The 24,224-nt window shown below is 58.4% G+C and overlaps 8 protein-coding genes across 8 annotated transcripts; 5 read left to right on the plus strand and 3 right to left on the minus strand.

The window, feature by feature from the left end:
* Window positions 1-228: 228 nt before the first annotated feature.
* BJ171DRAFT_197029 (uncharacterized protein) lies at window positions 229-1,556 on the minus strand. The gene is made up of 2 exons (XM_053106234.1): window positions 971-1,556; window positions 229-843 (listed from the first exon to the last, which is right to left on the minus strand). Exons 1-2 carry the CDS (start codon window positions 1,233-1,235, stop codon window positions 368-370), a joined length of 741 nt encoding a protein of 246 aa, XP_052963957.1. The 5' UTR covers window positions 1,236-1,556; the 3' UTR covers window positions 229-367.
* A 1,360-nt stretch (window positions 1,557-2,916) lies between these two features.
* BJ171DRAFT_461962 (phosphoesterase family-domain-containing protein) lies at window positions 2,917-4,701 on the plus strand (the record flags this gene model as incomplete). The annotated part of the gene is made up of 7 exons (XM_053108498.1): window positions 2,917-3,116; window positions 3,221-3,237; window positions 3,346-3,469; window positions 3,613-3,658; window positions 3,769-3,951; window positions 4,139-4,314; window positions 4,413-4,701. The coding sequence occupies 7 exons, from the start codon at window positions 2,917-2,919 to the stop codon at window positions 4,489-4,491; spliced, it is 825 nt and encodes a 274-aa protein (XP_052963958.1). The 3' UTR covers window positions 4,492-4,701.
* Window positions 4,702-4,779: 78 nt separating this feature from the next.
* On the plus strand, window positions 4,780-6,038 carry BJ171DRAFT_516774 (heavy metal-associated domain-containing protein). The gene is made up of 3 exons (XM_053112066.1): window positions 4,780-5,075; window positions 5,295-5,363; window positions 5,663-6,038. Exons 1-3 carry the CDS (start codon window positions 5,058-5,060, stop codon window positions 5,786-5,788), a joined length of 213 nt encoding a protein of 70 aa, XP_052963959.1. The 5' UTR covers window positions 4,780-5,057; the 3' UTR covers window positions 5,789-6,038.
* Window positions 6,039-6,272: 234 nt separating this feature from the next.
* On the minus strand, window positions 6,273-6,818 carry BJ171DRAFT_584776 (uncharacterized protein; the record flags this gene model as incomplete). The annotated part of the gene is made up of 3 exons (XM_053114324.1): window positions 6,273-6,353; window positions 6,492-6,593; window positions 6,717-6,818. 3 exons carry the CDS (start codon window positions 6,816-6,818, stop codon window positions 6,273-6,275), a joined length of 285 nt encoding a protein of 94 aa, XP_052963960.1.
* Window positions 6,819-8,598: 1,780 nt separating this feature from the next.
* BJ171DRAFT_197065 (uncharacterized protein) lies at window positions 8,599-9,718 on the minus strand. Its single transcript, XM_053106235.1, has one exon. The coding sequence runs from the start codon at window positions 9,474-9,476 to the stop codon at window positions 8,709-8,711; it is 768 nt and encodes a 255-aa protein (XP_052963961.1). The 5' UTR covers window positions 9,477-9,718; the 3' UTR covers window positions 8,599-8,708.
* Window positions 9,719-11,615: 1,897 nt separating this feature from the next.
* BJ171DRAFT_516782 (uncharacterized protein) lies at window positions 11,616-15,926 on the plus strand. The gene is made up of 12 exons (XM_053112067.1): window positions 11,616-11,687; window positions 11,896-11,963; window positions 12,059-12,120; window positions 12,273-12,513; window positions 12,607-12,668; window positions 12,824-13,273; window positions 13,437-13,742; window positions 13,878-14,490; window positions 14,624-14,831; window positions 14,945-15,154; window positions 15,251-15,326; window positions 15,409-15,926. The coding sequence occupies exons 1-12, from the start codon at window positions 11,630-11,632 to the stop codon at window positions 15,740-15,742; spliced, it is 2,688 nt and encodes an 895-aa protein (XP_052963962.1). The 5' UTR covers window positions 11,616-11,629; the 3' UTR covers window positions 15,743-15,926.
* On the plus strand, window positions 15,927-16,865 carry BJ171DRAFT_516784 (transmembrane protein 6/97). Its single transcript, XM_053112068.1, has 2 exons — window positions 15,927-16,244; window positions 16,411-16,865. The coding sequence occupies exons 1-2, from the start codon at window positions 15,964-15,966 to the stop codon at window positions 16,646-16,648; spliced, it is 519 nt and encodes a 172-aa protein (XP_052963963.1). The 5' UTR covers window positions 15,927-15,963; the 3' UTR covers window positions 16,649-16,865.
* Window positions 16,866-16,979: 114 nt separating this feature from the next.
* BJ171DRAFT_601452 (uncharacterized protein) lies at window positions 16,980-23,965 on the plus strand. The gene is made up of 16 exons (XM_053115090.1): window positions 16,980-17,293; window positions 17,428-17,628; window positions 17,774-17,874; window positions 18,033-18,249; window positions 18,399-18,601; window positions 18,733-18,877; window positions 18,992-19,057; window positions 19,313-19,433; window positions 19,551-19,631; window positions 19,799-20,075; window positions 20,201-20,238; window positions 20,268-20,619; window positions 20,879-20,989; window positions 21,096-21,153; window positions 21,286-21,379; window positions 21,496-23,965. The coding sequence occupies exons 1-16, from the start codon at window positions 17,261-17,263 to the stop codon at window positions 23,835-23,837; spliced, it is 4,440 nt and encodes a 1,479-aa protein (XP_052963964.1). The 5' UTR covers window positions 16,980-17,260; the 3' UTR covers window positions 23,838-23,965.
* The last annotated feature ends 259 nt before the right edge of the window (window positions 23,966-24,224 follow it).

The raw sequence follows: 24,224 nt of genomic DNA on the forward strand, positions 1-24,224 counted from the left end.
TTGCAACCAAACACTGCCCGCCATCATCATCAATCTGCACTATCCGCCACTCTGCAGCTCAGGCTCGATCGCCAGGAAATCACCTGCTGCAGCTGGCATCATACATACTGAATACAATTCTGCCACATTCTCACGCACCACCCAGCCGGAGGCTGCGACACACTCTGGCGGTGTCGAGTTTCAGTTTGATATGCTGCCCGATGCCATATGACTGCGACATCGGGACACGCGACTGGTCTCTACTGCTGCGATGGGCTCATGCATGGTGATACTGACGAGCGGGTGTATTCATGATCCAGAAAGGGAGTGCTTCCCGACGACAAAACAGGAGCTTGGTTTCGTTTTGCGTTCACTCGTGTGCTCATGCCTACTGCTTCTCGTCGATGATGACTGGCATCTTGAACTTCCACTGGTTCCATGTCTCTGGCTTGGTCACCAGCTCACCCATAAAGTGCGCAATATTGGCCTTGGTGACCTTTTCGGGAGCATAGAACGGATGTCGGATCGACTCAAACAGACTGTACGAGCTCACTTCACCGTCAATGAAGCCGTCTGGACGGACAGCCACCCATTCGATGTACTTGTTGCTGGTGCCAACTTCCTTGCCGAGGTAAGCGGCCGACATGACGCTGTCCCGGTATGGCGGCAACACGGTAGTCATCAGAGAAACCATGCTTCTTTCGAATGTGCTGCGGGTGTGGGTGTCGGATCCGTCCGGGTTAGCGACGCCGACAGTGTTGAGCATGATGTAACGGATTGGCGACGATGGTTGGAGCTTCTCGATGGCGTGGCAGATGTTTCTGGAGGCCTGTTCAACCAGATCCTGAGGAGGTGCCCAGACGCCTTCACATGCATCGGCCGGTGATGAAAAGTCAATTGCTGCAGATCCAGAACCGAGCTCGTCCTCTCAACGAAGCCGACCCAACACCCAACACCCAACACCGAGTCCGCGTCGGTGCGATGAGCTTACCGAGAGCCGGGATGCCGTTGTAGCTCAGGTTGTGGCCCAGGGTCGAGATGACGACATCGCAGCCGCGCAGATGCTCCGCGAGCTCGTCGATGCTGAGCTCGAGAAGGCTTGCTTTGATGAGAGTCAGGCTCGGGTTTGCGACGAGCTGCGACGGGATGCGGTCGGGCGAGCGCACGATTGCCTGGACATGGACGTTGCGCTGCAGAAGCTGCTCGACGACGAGCTTTCCGACGTTTCCGGTTCCGCCGACAATGAGGGCCTTCATGTTGATGCTGTTGCTGATGCTGATGCTGTTGCTGTTGCTGATGCTGATGCGCGGGTGTTGCTGATGAGGAGAGGTGCTTTGGCTGTCGCCAGGCTTTTATGCAGAGGGGGCTGGCGAGCGGCCAACGGGCCGATTGGCGGCGGGATTGCCCACGTTGCACGCGACGCCGGGTCTTGGCACGGCCCTGGCTTCTGGATGATGCCTGGTTGGCCGACGGGCTGTGTGGGGGGGGGGAGCAACAGGAGTTCCGGCTGTGCCTGACCCTGGGCTCGTCTTGGCATTCGCGGTCCAAACTGCAGAGGGTTGCTCCTCGATAGCCTTGGCGATATGGCCCTCGGAGCGCGAATGGCTTGAGACGATCATAACTCGGGAGAGCAGGCGGTCAAGCCCGGCTTGAATAGCGAAACATTCTCACCATCGAGTTGCTGCGGGACGTTCCCGGAATGATGCAGGGTTGCGGGGCAGGAACGAAGGGCACTCTGCCAGAATAAAGAGGATCTACGACGAGCCGCTTGGTCCCTCTGCTGGTGCTGGTGCTGTTGCTGTTGCTGGTGCTGGTGCTGGTGCTGGTGCTGGTGCTGGTGCTGGTGCTGGTGCTGTTGCTGTTGCTGGTGCTGGTGCTGGTGCTGTTGCTGTTGCTGGTATCAGGCAACTCGGCCACCTTTATCGTGCGATGGCCGCTGCACCCCGGGGCGACATGGGAACCAACAGCATGCATCGAGGCTGCATCCCATGGTGTTGCTCCCGACCAATCTGTTTGAATTGTGGCATGTCCACCACACCCGCAGCGTCGATTGTGCTCGCAATCACCATGCCCTGCCCCCAAATGCTGCTCTCGTCTCGAACGACCACTCGTTGCTCGCGGGATGATGGAGAGAGAAAGGACCAGTCCCGCCGACACAGCCTCGACCGTAATCAGCCACGGCCCGTATCGATCGGATCCGCGATGGGCCTTGTTCTCTGCCTGCACGATACCGATGCATCGCGCCGCTCGCCGTCTGCGTGCGAGTGTATGATAGTGGAAGGGACAGCAACGTGGCAGATCATTGCTCCTTCACCCGATACCACAGGGTTCGACTGGATGTTCGACAGCCTTCTCCACCACCGCCACGACCGCAAGCAGCTCCCGCTGAACGAATATACACCGCCGATCGCTGCTGCTGCCGGCCCAACCGGTCCCATCAACCCGAGCCGCTGCCCGATCAAGCGCCTTGCCGACAGCGACTCCAAAGCACGCAGGCGGAAGGGAGCGCGTGGGTCGGCGCATGCAATCACCGCCAGAGTCGCCACCCAAGCTCCGCCCAATGCCCCAGCGACCTGAGCGACTCTGCGGGTCTGACCCCAGTTTGGCATGCGGATCGGGTTTGGTCCCTGTGGGCTCCAACCTTGCTTTTTCTTGCTGAGCATCTGCGCTTCCATCGCTCTTCTTCGTGATGGGAACCAGAGGGCGCTGGTGGCGCCCACCCGGTCGAACGGGTCCCGGAAAGCACGCGCAGATTGGCCTGGGAGCCATCGTTGGCCAGGACGAGCAGCTGATTCATGCGAGGGTTCAATCTGCCGATACCCTTCGAACCGATCCGATCTGAAAAGGACATAAATAGCCCCCCCCCCGCCGAGTCCCAAGCTCAATCTGCACCAGCACTCCCTCGAGCACTTTGGACTCAAACCCCTCTCGCCGCAAATGATTGCCAAGATCGCCCTCTCTGTCCTCGCCCTTGCCGCCTCGGCCCAGGCTGCCTATCCCCAGCGATGGGTTACTGTCCTGCTCGAGAACACCAACTACGCCTCTGCCATGGCTGATCCCTATCTCGGCACCAACCTCACCGCTCGTGGCCAGCTGCTGACCAACTACCAGGCTATTACTCACCCCTCGCAGCCCAAGTAAGCGCATGGCTGCTGTCCGGCGCTCTGCACTCTGGTCTTGAGACTGCTTTAGCCCGGCTAACCGTACAATCCGCTGTTGACCACTCTTTCGGCCTGGCCAGCTACGTTGCTCTGATCGGTGAGTTTGCATATTCTATGTTCGCTTGCATGGTTGACACAGCTGGAGATTGTGCTCCCACATGGGATGCCGTCCGTTCCCACACTCACTCGTGGTTTGGTTGACCAGGCGGCTCCACCCTCGGTGTCACCTCCGACAGCACCGTCAACCTCGCCTACACCAGCCTCGTCGATCTTCTCGAGGCCAAGTTCATCTCCTGGAAGACCTACCAGGATGCCATGCCCTCTGCTTGGTAAGGATCTGAGCCTTGTGACTATGCTGGGCCGTACGCATGTTCAGTGCCACAGAAGGACGATTCGTACTAAACCCAGCGCCCCATCGTTCGTCCGTGAAAATCATCCGCCGCCCGAATGCCAAACTGATGCCACCACTCAGCTACACCGGCTCCACCTCCGGCACCTACGCCCGCAAGCACAACCCCGTAAGTGCCGCTCTGCTCGTGTCTGACTGTGAATAGGCAATCGCGTCCTTGCCAGGGCATTTCCTGTGTTTGCCAACGCCCCTTCCCGCTGCGATGCATCTCCTTGGCAGTTTATCAGCTTCAACGATGTCCGCACCAACTCGACCCGCTGCGCCAAGATCGTTCCGGCCACCCAGATGGCTGTTGACGAGGCCAACAACGCCGTTCCTAAGTACGTCTTCTACACCCCCGACCTCAACAACGACGGCCACGACACCGGTGTTACCTATGCTAGCAACTGGCTCAAGGGCTGGGTAAGTCTTTTGCGCGAGGAAAGCAGGCAGGCGGGCGGACGATGGAAGCGGTGGCTCGAGGAAATGCACCGAGATTGAAGCCGCTACGCAAATCTCCAAGAGAGTACTTTCGGTATAGCCACGTCATATGTGCCGACATACTAACTCGCTCCGTGCGCTGTCTGGCTGACATACCGCTCTCATCTAGCTCGAGCCCAAGCTCGCCAACCCCATCTACGCCAACACTCTCTTTGCCATCACCTTTGATGAGAACGCTGGCATCACTCCCAACCAGGTCTACACCCTGCTCATTGGTGGCCCTGCCAATGCCAAGAAGGGCACCACCGACGGCACCGCCTACAACCACTACTCTCTCCTCAAGAGGTGAGTCTACGTTACGAGAGCAAAATGGGCACGCGCATCCAAGGTGCATCCAAACGAGCTTGGCTCTAACCTCTTTGTATTGGTTCGAAACGGAACAGTGTCGAGGATACCTGGTCCCTTGGCAACCTCGGCCGCGGCGATGCCACTGCCACCCGCTTCTCGCTCATGACCGTCTAAGGCGGCTGCTTGGTCTCACATCACCACCAACACCTGCGATCGGACCCATCCCCAACATTGAACCACACATATGTACCCGCCCCGGTCCTCTGCAGCCGACACCCATCGATTCCCTGTTTCCTGCTCCCCTCCGTTTCGATAAACTTTCAACTTTCTTGTGTCAATTTGCGAATGAGCTGTGTAAAATGAAACAATATAGACTTTTTTTCAATCAACAGTGCCGCCACTGCTGCTGCATGCCTTTGAGCTGCTGCATCCATCCATCCATCCATCCTTTCAATGGATGCGGGTCGGACATCGTGCTCCATATTCGCTCGCCCCTCGTTTGCTGGCGCGATGTGCGCTGTTTCCGCTGCGCCACGTGATCTTTGTCAGCAGCCGCCTGATTTGTCCGTCTGTCCGCAACCCGCAAAATTGCCTCCGGGAGCTCTCGACACCCTCCTTTCCCTCCTGTCCATCGAACATCAAAATACCCTGGCCCCGCCAGCAGCCCCGCCGAAAGCAGCCCGTCGCACCCGTCGCATCCCACATCCTCCTCCGAAGAGACAAAAAGAGTCCTGGACACAATGGAATCTGCACAGAACGTAAGTGCGCACTGGATCGCAGGACGAGGAGAGCAGCGGGTTGGTGTGGCCGAGGATGGTGTCAGAGTGGGAAATCGGGAGGCTGGTGTCAGAAAGAAGCATGAGAGGGCGTTGGCGGCCATGGTCTTTGTGCATGGCGGGGCACCAGCTCTGTTTCCCAAGCAACCGGACTGATTCCACCGCCCACGGTTCGATCTTCCCCCCGCTTCCCCCCTCCAGGTCTACCAATACAACGTCCAGATGACCTGCTCTGGCTGCAGCGGCGCCGTCAGCCGCATCCTGACCAAGGTTTGTGTCTGACCATCGCATACGCAAGGGCCCAGGCAATTAATGAGTGGACGTTGGCGGTGTTGTGAATCTCGGAGAGCTGTGAAGGAAGAAGAGCACTGCACCCGCACCATGTCCCATCCTCGGCCGGATGTCTGGAATGCTGCTCGAGGCTTGGACTATCTGCCTTTCCTGAGCTCTCCCTCCTTGTCTATGGGCTAGCGAAATTGAGTATTGGCCAGCGCCAACCGCTTCACATCCTCCACACTAACCGGACCGCTCTCTCGACGGCCATCTGTCGCCGATGCATTTCGCAATAGACCCCCGGTGTCGACAAGTTCGAAGTCAATCTCGAGAAGCAGCTGGTGACCGTGACGGCGTCGATCCCGAAGGAGGCCGTTCTGGAGGCCATCCGCAAGAGCGGCAAGCCCGTTACCGCACTCTAAGCTGGCCGGCCGGCCGGCCGGCCGGCTGGCTGGCTGATCAAGTCCAAGTCCTATTCCAAGTCCTATTCCAAAGCCTATTCCAGTTCCATGCCCAGTTCCATGCCCAGTTCCACGTCCAGGCCCAAGTTTGCTTCACTTGTTGCTGCGGAGCATTCTGAACCCAGTTGACGTGTGCGGGTCATGACGGAGTGGATCCATACTGTTGAGTTGATATCGGCTGAATACATGAGCCATTGGATCATTCGCCTCACTGCTTTCAAACACGTCGGCAAGAGAGAGGCAGTATTATGAGCACGAAAGGCCACAATCATTTTTGATACGATCCGACCAAGTTCGAAGGATGGCACAAGCCCAGGCACGAGCGTATATTCGAGATCTAGCCAGCAACGCCAAACATATCCGAATCCACGAGGGGATACGCAGCAAGACCACTACTGCGCCGATATCAGCCCGCGGGGATCTGCCACCGAGGCATTGCTAGGCCTTAGTCGTACATCTGGTTCAGATGCAGCAGCAGATCCTGGCGGTTCTTATCCCGAGCCTTGTCCTCCGAGGACTTGGATACCTGCATGAGTCAGGCCAGACCATGCACCAATGCCGCCAAAGATGTGACGTCAGTGAGGAGACGATGCTGGGCGGGAACTCGGAGCTGCAGGGATGCAATGGTCTCCAGCACTGCCGATCAGCGGCGTTCCAGACTTACCTTGAGCTTGATCTTCTTGCCGGTGATGGCGCTGCGTGGGCCGTCGCTGTCGCCATCGCTGCTGTCGGAGCTGCTCTCTTTCTTGCTCTTCTTGCTCTTCTTCTGGAGGAGCCCGATACGGATGGCATTTGGGGGGAACGATATCAGGGACGTCCGTACGACGACACAAACAGGGATGGGAGGGAAAAACGTATCTTGGCCTCGTCAGTCTCTGCACCCACCCACCTTCTTGTCCTTCTTTTCTTTCTTCTCCTTCTTGTGCTTTCTGTCCTTCTTTCTTGCGTGAGACGATCGACGGTCTATTGGGACGATGCGGCGATACGACATTCGCGTTGATGGTCAAAAACCGAGACATCCTTGCTTCACAGTCCGGGCAGGCAGAGAGCAGAAGGGCATGCCATCGCATCGACAGGCGTTCTCGATCGTGCAATTACCATCGGACTCGCTCGCGCTGCTCGAATCATCACCGGACGCTCGGCTCGAGCGTTTCTTTTTGTGGCTGCGGCGTTCGGGATCTGGCGGATTAAGATCGATATTGATACGGCGGGATGGTAGGAACCCGATGTCCCGGTCCGATCCGATTGGCGGTTCGTCATGTCGAACATTTGGTGGAGGTGCAGCAAGCAGGACATGGTGTCGTTGATGGTTGTCGGCAATGTTCCGCATTCCGACACACCGACGAGGCATATAGCAAGCAACGGCCGAGCAGTTGGTTGAGGATGGCCGACGATCGTCAATGGCGAGATGAATGCCGAACCGGCCCACACCATCGTCGATTGGGTATCATCCACGAAGGACAGTGGGAGAGGGATCGTCCCCACAGAGACCATCCCGCAACCGCAGGCGATTCAGCCAGCCATCGGATGACCGCAATTGAAGTGCGTCATTGCCCCAACCACCGAGGCGCCGCAAGTGGGTTGCCCAACAATGGATCATTCTCAAAGGAATGGAAGCGTGTGGTGGCATATCGGATGCGATGAAGAATCGGGGCCGGGTTTGCGATTGCATCGAGATTGCCATGGATACAGGAATCGGCGGAACCAAAGATAAATGGGGTGACAAGCCGAAATGGGCCGGGTGAAAGCGAGAGTTGGTTGGTTGGTTGGAGTAAATCGGCGTGGGTGGAAGGGAGACGGGGCCGACGTTGGGCAGAAAGATTCTTTAGCTTTGTGGGAGTGACGACCCAGCGGACCATGCAGACTCGATGGTCGAGCAGGCTATGCGAGAGAGCAGGGTCATACCACGACGGCTGTCCTCGCGGTCGGATCGGTGCCGTTCAGGACTCTGGTAGCCAGAGCGCTTGCGGTCCCGGTCTCTGCGGGGACTCCTGCTCCTGCTCCTACTTCTGCTTCTGCTTCTGCTCCGATCGCGGGATCTGTCTGGAGACTGATCGCGGCGCCGGTGCGAGAGGCCGCTTGGCGAGTCTCTGTGGCGGTCGTCTTTCATATCGCTGGGTGAGTGGACGGAGCAGAGGAGGTGGATCGGTCGGGTGAGATGCAGATGGACGAGGCGGGCGGAGCGACGGCGCTGTCTCGCAACACCGGTTGGTTTCAAGCGCGCTCTCACAACCTCGTCGAGAGCACAGCGGGGTGCGAATCACACCCTCCGCAGCGAGCAGTAAACAGCGAGCATTGCAAAAAGCACCGAGAAAAATATATTGCACCTGGCTGGAATGAGGAGGCAGCTGGAAGCGTAGCGAGCAGCCAGGAATGCGGCTGACGATGCAGGGAATGAGCAGGCAGGGATGCAGCTGGCAGAAACAACGACATGGACAGCAGAAAGCAAGACAGAAAGTAAGGCAGAAAAGCAGGGCAGAACAGGATTTGAAACAACACAGCAAAGAACAGCAGAAATGGGTTGCAAGACGGATGCGCAGAGAAAATGAGCACGGGATACTTGGATGGCAGGGCAGATGGACAGGAAGGCGTGCAGGAGATAGACATGAGGATATCGGCATTAGAGGCCAGAGCAGGCCGGCAAGCGAGAGAAGGCCGCATCAAGCAGACCGAGATGAGGACCGTCTGTGAGTTTGCCGAATAGTCAGGTTTGTGACCGAAGCCAGCGAAGCAATGGAGACATGAGAGGAAAGATGCGGATTGATGAAGCACGAGCGCCCTCCGATGAAGCACGAATGCTCTCCGATGAAGCACGAATGCCCTCGTCAGGGGCGATTTGATATTGCTCAGCCTCGTGTGGTCGGATTGGCTGCGGCTGTTCTTAGACAGACTTGGCGAGGCAGTCCTCGGAAGGAACGAGCACCTGTGGCGTCGAGTCGAATATGAACTTGATGGTCTGTTCAGGGATGTGGATGTGTCCGATGGCGGGCGTCACGGAGGCGCAACGAACTTGGATCGGAGGAATCAGCCGTGGGGTGCTTGGACGAGGAGCAAGCCGACGAGGGCACGACAACGCCGGCTGCGATGCGGATCTTTCGAGCTCTGGAGGGGCATCGTCGGGAGGATCGATGGAGCAGAGGCTGCCGGTGGTGCTTGGGCTCAGCCGCCGGGGCTGAAGCACTGGGCAGCGCGAGTGTTGGGCATAGGCTAACTTGAGATTCTGGACCTGGGACTGGATGTTGGCGATCTTTTGGTCAATGACGCCGCAGAGCTCGTCAAAGGCCTGCAGGCTGAGGACAATGCGAGAGCCTCTGCATTTTTCGATAAAGAGGCGCTCATCCTGGATGGTGCGGCGGATGGTGTCGGTATCGCGCTCGGGTGTCAGGGGAGATGAGGGCGATAGGGGCTCAATGACGCCGATCAGCAGGTCCAGAAAGCTCTCGGCCTGGCTGCAGAGGCCCTCGAGGTCGCGGAGACGGGTCTGCTGCTGCTGGGCCAGGAAGGCGGGGCTGTTGCGGCGCCGGGGGTTGGGGGAGGAGGGCGAGCCGAAGCGCTCGGTGAAGTTGTGGTAGATCGAGGTGGTGAGGATCCTGAGGTTGTCGGTCGAGGCGATCCTGTTGCGGACGAGGGGCTTCGGATTGAAGCTCATGGCAACCGCGGCTGGAGGGAGGGATGGGAGGTGATTTGGGCGGAGAGGAGATGGAAGGGCACCAGGTGTGCGGCTGGAGCGAGGAGCGGGAGAGCCGGGGATGTGGGACGGCAGTTGGTTGGAGAAGTGGGCACCGGCGGGCACCCCGGCGACTGGAGAAGCCGGAGGGAGGGCACGCAGCGAAGAGCGACGGTGGAGAGGGGAAAAGCGCCAGAGAAGAGCGAAGAGACGAAGCCAGAGCGGCCAAAGGCGAGTGAGAAGGGCCCGCAGGAACGACTTGCAGGAAGGACTCGCAGGAGAACTCACGGGAACAGCAATCCATGCCGCACCAGGCCATCGTCCGGGCGCCGGGACCAGTGCATGGCTCGACGGCAATTGGTGCGGCGGCGACAAGGAGCAGAGGGTACAGACGGTCTGTGCGAGGATGCCGGGAGGGGCGTGACCGGCAGTCTCGCGCAGGAGAAAGCGGTGCCTGTGTGGCGAGTGGCGAGTGGCGGTTGTGTCTGTGGGATGTGATGGCGTGTCTGATGGAAAATGCAGTGCGCAACAGCAGCCGCCCCCATGCAATTGAGATATCGCATAATAACAGGAAAGCGCAAGAATAAGTGTCTAACAGCCAGGCAGGAACATGTCCGAGAGGGGGACACGCCAGGAGCAACGGGACTTTGCCCTGTGGGGTTGCTGAGCAGTCGCGTCGGCTGCGCCACGACCAGGATGGGGGGTCATTGCGCCAAGCCGGCGCCGGCTGTTGCGAGTGGAATTGCGAGTGGAATGGCGAGTGGCATTGCGGGTGTCATTGCGGGTGGTATATCGCTCGTTTCGCCCTCGTCGTGGACCATGTCGCAGCATTCACGCTGCGACGACCAAAGGCGAGCACATCTGGGCAGATGGTGCAATCGCTGGGTGGCTGGCGCAGCTCCAAGGCAAACCTCGCATCCAAGCCAGACCCACCGACCCACGTTCAGCCACCAGCAGCCAACCACAATCCGCCCGCCAGGGGAACACAGACTTGCGCGATCAGCGCAGCACTGCAGTGATCCGCCAACACGGACCCCCTCAGCTGTCAGTCGCCGGGCAGCCACCAGCACGGCCGTTGACATCTCCGTCGCGGAGAAACCCTTGGCGGTGTCGCTGGATGTCGCATTTCGTGGCTGTCGTTCGTCGATCTCTGTGGGATGATCGGCTTGCCCTGCTGGCCCGAATGGCCGAGGCCTTGATCGAACGTTGCCGGCACCAAGACCTCGCTCCACAGCCTGATTCGTCCCGACACAGCCAATAGCTGTCGACTCTGGGTCGTCCTGGCTCGCCGAATGCCGTGGATGGCCATCCAAAGCCCATCATCGTGCTCGTCGTATCATCCACGACATATCGCATCGCACACCATCGTGGCGCAGTTCCCCGGCGGTGCTGCCCAGCGACATGACCACTGTGTGCAGGTCGATTGCAGAGACCAGAGAACGGGCCGATCGCTTCTCGGAGACTATCCGTTTCATTGCAAATGGCCTCTTGGACTATCGCAGACCGCGTGAGTAATAGAGCCCCGTCTTCACTTGAGAATGCGACGGATGCTTCTCAAGGGTGCATTTCATTTCTCACGCTCTGCAGCCACACGGGCCACCCCCCCCCAGTCCCTCACCGACAGTACCAACCAGCTGCCCTCTGCGAGCCTCCTTCCATCCACCGCACCAACCAGCTGCGTTCCCGGCAGGGCCCATCTGCCACAAAGTTGTGGCCCTGACGCGGGATTGCAAGGAACTCACCTTGTGGACTCGTCGGCAAACAAACATGACCCACCTGCACGACATACCTCCCTTATGGCGCCTGTTTGTATATCTGCGGCTGGCTTGCGCCTTCCCTCGCCTGCACTGCATCCCCCGCGCTGGTTGGTACCGCTCGGGCCTGGGTTGATCGTGCTGTCCTACCCATGTGTCTGCGCCCTGCAATTCTGCAATTTCAGGCTGTGCTCCCAAGGGCCTCCGCTGCGCGTTTGTTTGCCCACCCATTCCCATGTGCTTGCTGGTGCCAGCTGCCCTTCCTTGCGATCTTGGTGACCAATCGCTCTGCGCCGCATTTTTTTCGGGCTCCACCATTTAAAAGCGTTGGCTCGTCGCTGCGTTTCTGCGTGGCCTATCCTCCTCAGCCCAGTTACCCACATGGCCAAGACCGCCTCTGTCGCCCTGCTCTTTGGTGCCGCCTGGGCAATGGCTGCGGGTAAGTGTTGTCCGCGGATTCTCCCACAGTTCTGCACTCGCCAAGCTGCACGGCATTTGGCCAATCGTGTCCGTGGTCTGGCGGACCCCACGTATCTTCATGGCACTCGGTTTCTTGGCTCACAAACCCCAGTAGTTCCCTTGGAGCACATGTCCATCCTGCAGCACCTACGCTCATGTACTGACTGCATCTTTGCCATCCTGCTCAGCCCAAGTCCCGGCCTTCCAAGGCTGTTATGTCGACAAGCCCAGCCGCATCCTCAGCGGTGCCTTCTCGGTCAGTCGCGACTGTCCCCCGACATGGCCGGCGCTCCGGCCTTTGCTGTCCAGGATCAACCACTGACTTGTGTTCCGGAACATACCTTCCTCCAGTATAACCTCGGCGTGACTACCCCTGCCACATGTGCCCAGTTCTGTCTGCAAAATAACTTCCGGTAAGTCGCAGTCTACAGCAGTCAGTCTGCAGCAACCAGTCTGCAGCAGTCAGTCTGTGCATGCATGATCTATTCCATTGCGCCTCTGCCACTCTCACACATTCGCTCGCACATTCGCTCACACATTCGCTCACGCTGTCCTCCTTCTCCAGATACTCTGGCATCGAAATGTCGAGCGAGTGCTACTGCGGCAATACCATCAACGTCGGCAACACCAACGGAGGCGATAGCCTGACCGGCGGACTGCAGGTTGATGACAGCCAGTGCGGCATTCCGTGTAATGGAGACTCGTCTCAGCTCTGCGGTGGCCCATGGCGCATGCGCATCAGTCTTTCGGCCGTCAGCGGCTGCTATGCCGACGGTGGCCGCGCCATTCTCCGGGACTATGTCCAGGTAGGTTTTGTGTGTGGATCGCACAGCCACACCACTGCCGGCCAAGTGCCCCGCATATCCGTGGCGCTCACATGGAGCACTTTCCCGATCCAGTCCTTCAGCCTCTTCCAAAGCGTCGACAGCTGCCAAAGTCTCTGTCTCTCCAAGAACTACATGTGTGTACCAATATTTCGCCTGCATCGTCGTGTGCCACGACTCTCCCAAGCCCTGCCCTGTTGCTGCAGCCACACCCGGATGCGACTTGACTTTGGATGCAACGCATGACACGGGATCTGTGGCTGCAATTAACGCTGCTTGATAATATCGCCAGGTACTATGGCCTCGAATCGGGTTACTCGTGCATGTGTGGCAACACTCTGTACTATGGGAGCGCCTCGTCCGGTGTCAGCCCCATCCCGGGCAGTCTCCGTCCCAGCAGCGAATGCCAGCTTCCCTGCCTCGGCGACTTTACCGAGAGCTGCGGTGGATGGAGCCGTCTGAGTCTGGGATATACCGGATACACTCTGCCCATCAGCAGTATCCCCGCCCTTCCGGCCAAGACCACGACCACGACGACAACGACGACGACGACAACGACGACGACAACGACGACCAAGACTGTACCCGCTCCAACTTCAACCGCTGTGGCGACGTACAGCACTTACCAAGGCTGCTACTCGGACGGCACTGGTTCGTCTCGGGCTCTCAGCGGTCCCTACCAAGCCAACAGCCAGATGTCTACGACCTCGTGCAGAAGCTTCTGTCTTGGCCAGGGATACAGGTAGGCATCTGCGAGCCAGTGCAAAGGCGACACCAGCAAATGTGCGCCAGCAAGACCATCCACCAAGATGCAGACTGAGCGATCGAATCGAGTTGTCGCTTCTCGAGGGACATGGCGACATGGCTCGTTACTGATGTTCGTGGTCAATCTCACCCGTCCTTAGCATCGCCGGTGCAGAGTACGGCGGCGAGTGCTGGTGTGGCAACCAGCTGCAGACAGGCGGCCAATCCGGCCTTGGTGACGGCTCTGCCTCTGGCCTCAAGCTGCCCGAGACTCAGTGTACCATGGCCTGCTTGGGCAACTCGGGCCAAAAGTGCGGTGCCTCGTGGCGACTGTCGGTGTATCTGTCCGCCGATGCCGGTTGCTACGTCGACAGCCCCAGCCGGGTTCTGCGAGATGCTGCTCCCAAAATCGACAACTCGCTCACAGTCGCCTCGTGCCTGGGCTACTGCCAGCAACGCAACTTTTTGTAAGTGACAATCAGTCGAATATGCCGCCATGCAGCCCAAGCGTGAGAATGCCAGGGACGGGAGGACCTCCATCACAGCGACCATCGAGTGGGCTGTCTCTGACTCGACTCTCGCTCTTGCCTCTGATGTGCCAGGTACTACGGCGTCGAGAACGGAAACGAGTGCTACTGCGGCAACCAGCTCTATTCATCATCGGGTGCTCCTGCTCTCGGCATGAGCTCGGACTGCAGCATGCCCTGCGCGGGCAAGTCCTCGGACAAGTGCGGCGGGGCTTGGAGAATCAGTATCGGCCTTACAGGAAAGTCGATTCAGGCTGTCAGCATTCCGCCGATGACCACCACCATCAAATCGACTACAACCACGACAACCACTACAACCAAAACCACAACAACCAAAACCACAACTACTACTACCACGACGACAACCACCACGAAATCCACGGCGACAACCAAGCCCACCACCACCACCACCACCACCAAGACAACTACCAAGCCCACCACCACAACGACCACGACCACGACCGGCGGCCCCACCTCGACTCCCATCACCTTCGGCATCCCTGCCTCATGCAACGGCATCTCGGTCACCCGCCCCAATTGGGTCGACATGACTCCGGACCAGCAGCAGCGCTTCATCACCGCCGTTGGCCTGCTCAAGACGGACGACAAACGCAAATATGGCAACCTCTATAACTACGACGACTTTGTGAACTTCCATGTCATCAACGTCAACAATGTCCACTTTGAGGTGAGTACCGGCCCCAAGCAGTGCATGACAGCCGCCTGGCGTTGAATCTCGATCGTGTTCGCTGGTCTGCACCGCCATCTCGATCACACTCGCTAACTGACAATGTGCTCATCCATCCCGCACCGCGATCCAGCCCGAGTTTCTCCCATGGCACAGGTGGTACATCTGGCTCTTCGAGAAGCATCTGCAACACATCGATCCCACGGTTGTTCTGCCCTACTGGAACTGGGGCGCCGACTCGCACCTTCCCAGTCAGGCTGCGGTCTTCTCGCCCAACACCTTCGGCACCCACAACTTTGATGCATCGACCGGATACTGTCTGTTGGACGGCGTTGCCAAGAGTGAGTGTCGCTGCGGCCGTTTCCAATGTTGTGGCATCTCGTCAAAGGCGCCCAAATGGACATCGGTAGGGCATTTCGATACACGACGCTCACACGTTCGCCTCTCCCCGCAGACTGGAAGAAGGTCTATCCCGGGCCCAACGATCCCAACTTCGGCAACCACCGCGGCGAATGCATCATGCGTCAATGGGACAATGCCAACAGCATCGACACCGATTCGATCTGGAGCAACGATGAAATCGACCAGACCCTCATCAATGTCAGCAATCCCGACTATGATTCGTTCCGCCAGCAGTTCGAGATTGTCCATGGCTATCCACATGGTAAGCCGTCGTCCGTGTGCGGCAATGTTCCAGTCGGTCTGCTGCTGCTGCGCTGGCGATGCGGTACTGACAAGTGCTTGCTTGATCTTGATCCAGTCCATGTCGGCGGCGACAACGGCGACATGACCCAGATGTACTCGCCGAACGACCCTCTGTTCTTCCTCCATCACGCGTAAGTTCTCTCTCTCCGTTTGCTCTCATACGAGAAGAGCTTGCTGGAGCATAGCTAACTCGGCTTTTGGCTCTGGTTGCAGCAACATCGACCGCATCTGGCGCCGCTGGCAGACCGTCAACCCCCAGGTCGCTGGCCAGTACACCGGCACCGGGCTCAACGGCCCGGTCTCGCCCTCCGACACCCTCCACAGCTTCTCGTCGGTCACCGTCAGCATGGTCCTGGATTCGCTCGCCCTCTGCGTCGACTACACCGATCCACAGACGTCGGCGACCTCGTCGTTCCTTGCTGCCGAGCCCTTGGGCTACGGCTCGCCTCTGCCGTCGTCGTGGGGCATGGGCAAGGTCAACCAGACCTTGATCCAGCAGATGGAGCAGGGCCATCGCCAGTGGATCGACACCAAGAATGCCCAATAGATCTGCGCCAGCCCCGGCATGCACATCCACTGTCGGTCCGGCCGGCCACTGCTTCGCCCTTGCTGCTGCTGCTCCGCTGGATATGTCTACATGCTATAGATGAATACAAGTCGCTCTGGGTGGGGACGGTCTCTCGAGCCCCCACGCCACTATGACAATTGGCTCGCATCTGGCCTTTGGCTCACATCCGCCTTTGACTCGCATCTGCCTCCATCGCATCCATGACGAAGCGACCGCTGCTCTCCCGTCCCCTGGACCTGACCCTTCTGGTCTATCTCCTCCTCCATCTCCTCCCGTGCGTCCTCATCAACTCGGCCATCTATCTGCCGCCCTCGCCTCTGACTGCCGCCGCCAATGGTGCCGTGGACCGATGGCTCGAGATGTCGGCCGATCCCTTCGTTTCCGCGTTCGTTCGGGGCACCGGCCCCAAGTGGTATGCCGCCATCATGGCCAGCGAGCTATTTATGGAGGTCCCACTGATGCTCTATTGCATCTGGGCCATCTGGACAGGTGCGTCTGCTTTGGATTCTGTCTGCATCATTGCTCCCTGGCCATCCATCGGTCTCGGTGTCTCTGCCGCACCAGCGGCAGGCGAGTCCCCATCTTGCTCGATAGAGTGTTTTCAGCTACACAGCGGTTGCTTGCTCACACCGCCTGCTTGTCCTCGCCCCTCCAGATTCACCAAGCTGGCAGATCCCTGGTGTGATCTATGCCACCCAGTGCGTTACGACTGTGCCCATCATCCTCTACAGCCTCCTGACCGAGCACCGGGATCTTCCCTATGACCAAACCGTCACCATTGCCATTGCCAACGTTGTGTTTTTCATCCTCCCTCTGGTGATGCTGTACCGGTGCACTTTGGGCTGGTCTGTGCCTTCTTTGCCGTCCAAGCTCAAGAAGCACTAGCTCGACTGGATATCGATACTCGCCTGATCGTCCGTCGTCATCGAGTCGGCGCTCGCTTCTGCGTCTCTCGCAGGCATGTCGCAGACGCACTTGGGTTCCAGCACGCTTGCAAACGGAGAAAAGCTCTTCATTTGTGTGTAAACATCTTGCCTCCAACTGTGGGCTGAGACAATCCCTTGAGCATAGCGCCGGTCCAATACACCATATCGAAATCGCAGCACGATCGCCCCACCATCGCAACATCATCTCTCCGCCGTCGGACAAAAAGTGCGGCGATGGGTGCAAGTCGGTTGTGGCAGGCCGACAGCTCGACCGCAACAGCAAGAGTGCGATCACGCCGAGCCAGTGACATCATCTCCTCTGTCGCCCGAGATCCTCATCTTCCCGGCGGGGCTTTTGAAGGCCCCAATGACGTCCGCCGGAAGATATGGCAGCAATAGCGGTGCGGCGGCTCCGGCCGGCTTCGATCCCCTTGCCCTCGCCAGCTGCTCTCGTAGCTCGTGCAGACAAGCTTCTGACCTACAAAAGCCACCAACTCTTGGATTCATCATTGGCTCGTCGCTGTAGCGCAGTCAATCGCAGGAGTGCATCCGGCAAACTCTTCTCCCAGCCATGGCAGACACGAGCATCAAAATCGCCGTTCGGGTGGGTTTGTAGTGCGGGCCGCCGTGGCCCGACGTCGAAGCCAGAGCCTGTGACAGGCATATGGAGCGTACCGACCATTCAAGGCCACCCAGTCTGTATGTATGTCCATGACGAACCAATATGCTTCGATTCAGGTCCGGCCGTTCAACACCCGCGAGATCGAACGGCAGGCAAAGCTCTCCGTGAGCATGGACGGCGCAACGACCATCCTCAAGCGGGAGGGAGACGAAGAAAAAAAGTTCACGTTCGACTACTCGTACTGGAGCCACGACGGGTTTGACGAGAAGGAGGACGGTCTGTGTGTGCCAAAGTCGCAGTCGCACTATGCCGACCAGGTGAGTCAGTTGCCGCCAGGTTCGGCGCAAGCGAGGCAGCAAAAGACAATCGACCCGCTGCTGCCTCTGCTGGGTCTGCTGGGTCTGCTGGGTCTCATGCCGATGAGTTTTCATGGTTCTGCTCCGCGCGTCGATTGCCATTTAGAAACGGGTCTTTGAAGATCTCGGACGAGCCATCGTGCAAAACGCCTGGGACGGCTTCAATACCTCCCTGCTCGCCTATGGCCAGACCGGTTCGGGCAAGAGGTGATTATGGCTGAGCCGGTAGAGGCACTATTCTGCGTTCAGATGAATCAGGCCCCAGCATCTGATCCCGATTCCATTTCCGCGATCAACCACTGTCTCATCCGTCGCTTCCTCGCCTGTTGTCAATCCACTCGACATGCGGACCTTCCGGGACCCAGTTACTCCATGTTTGGCTACGGCGCCAACAAGGGTCTGATTCCGATGATCTGTGACGAGCTGTTCACCAGCATGGCAAAGAAGGGAAGTGAGGATGTTCAGTTCCGGGTGCTGTTCTCGATGATCGAGATCTATCAGGAGAAGGTCCGGGATCTGATCACTGGCTCTCAGGAGTCGCTCAAGGTCCGACACAATCCAACGATTGGCTTTTATGTCGAGGTAAGCCAGCACGGATATCGAGCGGCCGCAAGATCGCCTACAGGCAGCACAGGCGGCAAGTCGGAAATCGCCATTTGCAAGTGGTGCTGTTTCGAGCCACCTCGATCCCGTCCGTTGCCAACGCTTCCTCCTCTCCATTATGCCTCCAGGATCTCAAATCAGTTCCTGTCCAGAACTACAAGGAAATCGAGATGCTCTCCGAGAAGGGCACTCGCAACCGCACCATTGCCGCGACCCGAATGAACGCCACCTCCTCTCGCTCCCATACCATCATCATGATCACTTTTATCCAAGTCTCCAAGGCCGACAACACAGAGAAGCGGTCGATTATCAATCTTGTTGATTTGGCCGGGTGAGCTGCCGAGTGGGCGGATGGATCGAGTGACGGCGGACATGTCGAGATGCCACGAACAAAGCAGCGGCCCTTCGCCCATGTCTGCTTGAAGTGTGTATTGCTGCACGGCTGACGGATGTCTCCTCTAGATCCGAGAGGACAGACTCGGCTGGAACGGAAGGCGAGCGCCTCAAGGAAGGAGTCAACATCAACTCGTCGCTGTCTGTTCTCGGTCAAGTCATCGCAGCCCTTGTTGCCAAACAGAGCGGCAAGAACAAAACCGCTGTCGTCCCGGTATGAGTTTGTCGAGGCCTCACCAGCTTGCCCTACCATCTGTCACTCGATATGTCTGGACTAAAACGGTGGCCGTTAACCCGCTGGGATGGATACTCTCATCCAAACCGACAGTACCGTGACTCGACTCTGACCAAGCTGCTTGCCAATGCGCTCGGTGGAAACAGCAAGACAGTTATGGTAGGTGCTCGGGCACGCTTCCTTACTGGGAGTGTTCCGCTTCAGCAAGCGGGTGCACCGCCTTGCTCAGCGAACGAGCCGCTCTATGAAAGGGATGTCTTGCACTGCCTGTGTCGTATCTTTGGCTGTGCGGACAGGGGTGGACGAGCATTCGGCAATGCGCGATCGTGCTGTTTGAGTGCCGACTCTCGGGCATTTCATCTTCGAGTCCACGTCGATAGTTGAGCACCACTATCTCTTTCCATGTGGATTCAGATTGCCGCCCTGTCTCCGGCCGATATCAATTACGAAGAGACGCTGTCGACCCTGAGATTCATGGACCGAGCCAAGCAGATCAAGACGCAGGCCGTTGTCAACGAAAGCCCGATCGACAAGCGTATGTTATGCGAATCCTGGAGTCTTGGGGCAGCGTGTATTCTCGGCTGGGCCGCACTCTGTCTTGGCGTGTGCTTCGGGAAGGCTCATACCGTTTGTTTCTATTGCCATTGAACAGTGATACGAGAGCTCAAGGAGGAGAACGAAGCTCTCAAGCGCAAGATGGTCGAGGCAGGCGGCAAGGGCGGATCCGGCGAAGGTGCGTTGGCAGCGAGACCGCTATGGAAGCCGTCTACACTGGGAAATGCATCGCAATTGTGCACGATACAATCGCACACCGACACTGGAGTGTCGCTCGTGACGATCCCGCCACCAGTTGACCGAATCGGCAGCACTCACAAACTATCGTGGTTGCGGTTGGAACAGATGCCCAGCTGCGACAGCAAATCATGGAGTATGACAAGGCCATCGCTGATCTCAACAAGAGCTGGCAGCAGCGTCTCGAGGAGGTGCAGAAGCAGAAGGAGGAGGATACCAAGGCCGAGAAAGCCAAGGAGAACCGCAAGAACGCGGAGCCATATCTGAAGAACATCAACGAAGATCCGCTGCTTTCCGGCATGATGATTTACTTTATTCAGCCCGGCAAAATGACCATCGGTCTGAAGCGAACGGGCAAAGCGGATATCCCGCTGAGCGGACTGAGGTAAGCAAGTCAATCTCGTGGCGCGTACCAAAGGGCAGACATCGGGCAAAGGAAAACCACGATACGCACGGGGCTGCGCTCGCTCACAAACTGTTTCTGGGCTCTGCGCCTGTCTGGATGGCCAGCATCCGCGCCAACCACGCAATCGTCGCGTGCTCCCAAAGTACGACAAAATCACCTTGACTTCGGTAGACGACGCCACCGTCATTGTCAACGGTCGCCCGCTGACCAAGAACACCGAGTCCCTTCCACTCGAACACAACGCACGCATCCTGATAGGCACGCAGCACCTCTTTGTACTGAAGCTGCCCAGCGTCGCCGATGATCCCACCGCCGAGCCCACGTGGGAGAGTGCCCAGGAGGAAATCGCCCGTGCCTCTGGCTTTGGGAAGGACGAGCTCGCCAGCCAGGCCATGCAGCTCATTTACAACGACATTACTGAGATTCTTCCCGCAATCCGCGAGATCAACGCCATCGCTGAGGCGCTGAAGAAGACCAAGAAGTTTGAGTTGCTGCTCAAGACAAAGGAGATGATTTCCAAGGAGTATGTTGCCGTGCGTTTGCTGCCCTGGCCTCCAGCCGACGTTCCCTTAATAGCGCCGCAGTAGATCGCAGCCAGGGAGCGTCATGTGTTGCCCCGGCCCCCATTCCTACTGTCAACCGATTGTCAGCGCTGTACTTTGACAAACCAAGCGAGTGTGCTTTGGAGCTCAAGTCAGACTTTTCATTGTCCATGCTCACTCATTTGCATCAACGGACTGTGCTATTCCGGCGTCTGAATGTCGTCACTCCCACATCGACAGGCTAAAGAACAGCGAGGCTGTTTGTGTGCAGATCAACGACTTTTACCGTCACATCAAGTGGATCTGGGACAAGTCCAAGTTCATGGACATGCGCGTCAGAATGCAGGAAATGTAAGCGCAAGAGCTGCGTCGAGCCGAAGAGCACACTGCTGAATCGAGGAGCTTTGCTGAGTGCATATCTAAACCGCTGACGGATGATTGCCACACACCAACGCAGGTACACTTCCTTTGTCGAAGGTGGCCTCGAGGCGCTGCAAAAGTGGACCAAAGACAAGGTAATGCGCCAGACTGGTTCGGTGCACGAATGTGTGCATGTGAAGGGAGGGGAGGCGCATATGAAACGGGGCTGTAGAAGCGCTTGGGTGCCTTGGTCGGCTTCGATCTCACACTTGTGCGCTCTACGACAGGATCCATTTGAGGTCGAGCCGGTGGATTGGCACATTGGCAATGCGAGTGTGTCGCTCAAGAACCTGCCCTATTTGATCGACATCCGGGATACAGGTGGGTCTCGCCGGCGTCCTGTCGGCTCGCTCGCTCGCTCGCATCGATACCATGCGACACACGTCGGACATGCGGTGACTGGCCGGTAACCAGGCTTCTCGATTCGTATGGCGCAGTCATGATCAACAACCTCGTGGGCGGCAACGAGGGCATCCTCAAAGTGAGCATCTCTCTCAAGATCGTCGACCGCGCCAAGGGAGACAAGGCCGAGCTGGGCTCCGACCCAAATCAACTCCTCACGCGGACAGGAGAGATTCAAGTGACCCTGCACTCGGCGATGGGCATCCGCTGGAAGAAAGGTGAGATCTATGCCCGCTATCAGCTGCCGTTCCAGGTCAAAGAGCCGGCCAAGGCCGTCCACCAGACCAAAGCCATCTCCAACACAAGCAACCCACAGTTCGACGACGGATACGCCACCAAGTTCACGATCACACAAGAGTGTCTTGGTGCGCTGCAGAGCCAGCCGCTGGTCGTCTCCATCTTTGGGATCCACAATCTCGAGGCCATCAAGCAGGTCTATGGCGACACGCCGCTGCCGGCGAACCTGGCTCCAGAGCGGCCTGTGACCGCATCGCCCTCGGAGGAATACAAGAGCAAACTCGAGCAGCTCTCCGAGCGGATCCTCAAGTCGCAATCCAAGGAGGAGATCGAGAAGGTGCGCAAGGAGCTGGCTGCGACCGTCTCGCAGATCCAAAAGAACCTCGGGCTCGCTCCCGCGCCGCCGCCCAAGACCCCAGATGAGGTCATGGACGGGAACAAAAAGACGGTGCAGGACTATGTCAAGGCGCTCGTGGCCATGATCGCCAAGATACAAAAGATCAAAGATCCCAAGAAGGCCAAGGAGGAGCTCGCGGTCTTTGTGATGAGCGGCATCGAAAAGCTCGCGGCCGTCAACAAAGCCCAGCTCTCGGCCGAGGACAAGCAGGACCCTGCGCTGGAGATCAAGCAGCAGGCCATCAGCGATGCCACCGCCAAGATCAAGAGCATCCACGCCGCCGAGCTTGGGTCGGCCCAGAGCAAGGAGGACTACGATAAGATCGTCAAGGAACTCAATGGCATCAACGACACCCTGACCAAGAATGTCACCAGTCCACCCAAGGTTGCCCCGGACCTTCTCCAGCGCCGCGAGAAGCTCAACGAAGCGACGCTGGCGCTGCAAAAGCGCTCGAACGAAATCAACCAGCAGCTCCTGAAGGTTCTCCGGACCGCGGTGACCCCCGCGCAGCTCCAGGAGATCGAGAAGCACCTGGACGCAATCACCAAGACCATCGTCGCAGTGCCGCCCGCGGTCGATTCCAAGGGCTACCCCAGCGCGGCCGTCCTCGACAGCTGCGAGAAGGCCCTCAAGGCAGAGACCGAGCGGGTCGAGTCGGTGGCCAAAGTCGTCGGTGACGTTGCCAAGATATCCGACGCGCAGAGCACGGCTGAACCGCTCTCTCCCGAAGACCAGACCCGGCGTGCCGAACTCGAGACCAAGATCCAGAGCAAGGGCATGAACGGACAGGACAACATCCGGGTCTTGGAGGATGTGGTCCAGCAGCACAAGATCCAGGCCGAGCGACTCGCCAAAGCAACGCAGAGCGGAGTGGCCAAGACCGACACCCTCCAGGAGCAGTCCAACAAGCTCATGGTCGAGATCGAGTACATGCGCAAGGAGATTGAGCGGCTGAGCGGCGATATGGGGGCCGAGAGCGAGGCGGCTGCCATGCGCGAGAAGAAGATTGGCGAGACCATGTCTGTTCTGGCAACGGCCGAGAACCAGCTGAAGGAGCAAGTCGATCGCATGAACCACCTCCAGAGCATGATCAAGCGGCAGGTCGAGCGTGGCGACGAGCTCGAGTCGTCCTCCAAGACGACACAGCTCTCGCTGCAAAGGATGCGAGAGGAGATTGAGCGGCTCAACGTCATCATCGATCAGCGCAGCGAGGACCACCGGAAAGAGTACCAGCGACTGACCGACCAGATCGTTGACAAGAACCAAAAGATTGCCCAGGGACTCAAAGAGAAGGAGGATCTGCAGGAAGAGATAGCGGTGCTGCGCGGGGAGCAAGTCCGCCTCGTTGCCTTGGTTGAGTCCGCCGAGAAGCTGCGAAAGGCTCTCCTGGAGCAAACCCGACCAAACTCGCCCACCAGCGGTCCCAACCCCAATGCCGAGCAGGAGCTGGCGGTTCTCAGGTCCCAGAGCCAGGCAGCCGAAGTCGAAATCTCGGATCTGAAGAAAGAGCTCGAGATTGCGCGGGGCCGCTTGGCAACGGCCAAGGAGCTCGAGACGGCGCTGAAGGGAACCATCCAGGAGCTGAACTTTATGTACAAGCAGGCGCGGGCGGCATACAGCGCTGCGGAAGGCAGGGCATCGGTCGCCAAGGCTCCGTCGCTCCAGAATGTCTCCAACAAGGTGTATCCGAGCGACGTCAGCACTGCGCCGACCACGACGAAATCCAAGTGTCTGGTTATGTGAGACACACCGTGGGTTCTGGATCCGTGGAGGGACTCGTTCTGGAGTGACTCGTTCTAGAGTGACTCTGGGGCGTTTCTGGATACTGAAATCGATACCACTTTCACAGCTGCTGCTGCCGCTCAGCTCCTACTTGCTGCCAACTGGCCATTCCAAAGATAACAGCCAAGGGGAGAGAGCAGCGTTTGCTCGTGTATTGGCTTTGCTGCTCCTGGCCCAGAGCTTGGTCATCAAGCGAGGATGGCTGGGAGAAAGGCAGGAGCAGACGAGGAGGAGAGGGGGAGAAGTGAGGGCCCCGCAGGTCAACCACACGGGTATACATATCGAAACAAAGGGCAGCCGTGGATGGGAACGCCTAATGCAACGAGAGGAACAGTCAGAGCGACAAAT

Source organism: Polychytrium aggregatum, assembly GCF_025602895.1.
Source record: "Polychytrium aggregatum strain JEL109 chromosome Unknown BJ171scaffold_36, whole genome shotgun sequence".
In the NCBI taxonomy this organism is placed as follows: domain Eukaryota; kingdom Fungi; phylum Chytridiomycota; class Chytridiomycetes; order Polychytriales; genus Polychytrium; species Polychytrium aggregatum.